The 1596-nt window shown below is 38.3% G+C and overlaps 1 protein-coding gene across 1 annotated transcript; it reads right to left on the bottom strand.

Moving 5' to 3' along the window:
- Positions 1-682: 682 nt before the first annotated feature.
- On the bottom strand, positions 683-1178 carry LOC122330210 (disks large-associated protein 4-like). The gene has a single exon (XM_043227072.1). The coding sequence runs from the start codon at positions 1025-1027 to the stop codon at positions 683-685; it is 345 nt and encodes a 114-aa protein (XP_043083007.1). The 5' UTR covers positions 1028-1178.
- Positions 1179-1596: the final 418 nt, after the last annotated feature.

The raw sequence follows: 1596 nt of genomic DNA on the forward strand, positions 1-1596 counted from the left end.
GTAGTAGTAATAGTAGCACTAGAAGTAGCAGTAGTATGTTTTGTTTACTATATTATCCTAAAACATTAAACAAATGTAAGAAAAAATGTCTGACACTGATTTTATCATAAATGATGAACTGGCTTTAATATTTTGTCATATCATATCACTAAAAAGGTTTGTTTCTTTGTTTATTGCATGTATTTGCTAAACATTTCCTTATTTATTTATGACAAATAAATTGCAATTACATTTGAATTTTTATTCAATGTAAAGTTGAGTAATGATCATTTCAAATATTTGTATAATAATGAATAAATACAAATATTTGAGTTTGAACTAATTGTAATTTTGCGCATATGAAATAATACAGATTTCAACAAATACTAGTCAAAAAATGCACAATTTTAAACTTACATCTGAATTTAAATTGCAAAAAAAAAATAAAAAAAAGAGCAAAAATGAATTAAATTGATCCAAAGTGGCGGTAATCACATTTATACGTTTTCAAATAAATGCAGTTTTTTTAAGTTTTTATTTATCAAACAATCCTGAAAGATAAAATCCACGAAAATATGAAGCAACGCGACTATTTTGAGCAGTGATGGTAATCAGAAATGTTTTTTTTTTCTGCAGGAAATCAGCATATAAGACTGGAGTAATGCTGAAAATTCAGCTCTGCGTCGCAGAAATAAATCCCGTTTTATAATAACGCATAGAAAACAGCAATAACATTTCCAGTAAAGGCCTGTACCTGTGTGTAGTCGCTCTGCTCCGGCTGGGTGGTGTAGTGGAGGCGAGGGAAGGTGCTGCTGTTGCTCAGCTGGTTGTTGAGGGGCAGCAGACAGTCGGACTGCAGCGTCGTCGCCGTGGAAACAGGAAAATGATGGAGGTGAGGGTCCAGAGTGGCGTAGTGGTTGACGGTGGGGCTCAGGAGGAAGGCGGCGTGGGGGTCCGGGGCCAAGGGGCACAGGGGCTCCTGGGGGCCCGCGGTGGGGTCACAGGTGTCGGACAGATGGCGGCTACGGTTGGCCCCTAAGCCTTTCATGGTTGCTGCGCAGGGTCGGCTCTAGTACATGATCCCAGATGAAGAGAGACGACGGCCCTGGAGGGCGACCCCTAGAGGACAGACAAACTCCGTTCAGATCCAGCCGCTTACAGTGACGAAGCCGCCGGGCGTGGTTTTTGCAATTAACTGCAATAAAAAATATTTAAAGTGCCTTGTTGAACCGTTAGGGTCGGTCTGAATGAAAACGCTAATTTATTCTTTGCCACTAGGTGTCGCTTTTGGGGCATTAAAAACTCGCAAATGCTGTTTTCAACGAAATCGACCAATTATCAGAGCAGTTTGGGAAAATTATTGGGGAGTTTGGGAGACGTTGAACAAACGAGGTAAAAATGAACGCATATTGTGTCAAAACAAAGGTATTTTTGGACCTTGCATGCGTGTCGGCCTGTTGTTCGGGACTCCCGAAAACAAAATATAAACTGAAATAAAGTAATAAATATGTATTGTATTTAGTAATAAAAAGTACTAAAACAAAATAAATTAAAGCTAGTTAAAAATATTTTAAATACATACTGTAATCTGTCAAAAGCACAACAAAATTACCAAAG

The sequence above is a fragment of the Puntigrus tetrazona genome, chromosome 24 (assembly GCF_018831695.1).
Source record: "Puntigrus tetrazona isolate hp1 chromosome 24, ASM1883169v1, whole genome shotgun sequence".
Classification (NCBI taxonomy): Eukaryota; Metazoa; Chordata; class Actinopteri; order Cypriniformes; family Cyprinidae; genus Puntigrus; species Puntigrus tetrazona.

Coding starts and splice junctions, on each gene's coding strand:
- LOC122330210 (XM_043227072.1), bottom strand. CDS start 1,027: ATGAAAGGCTTAGGGGCCAACCGTAGCCGCCATCTGTCCGACACCTGT.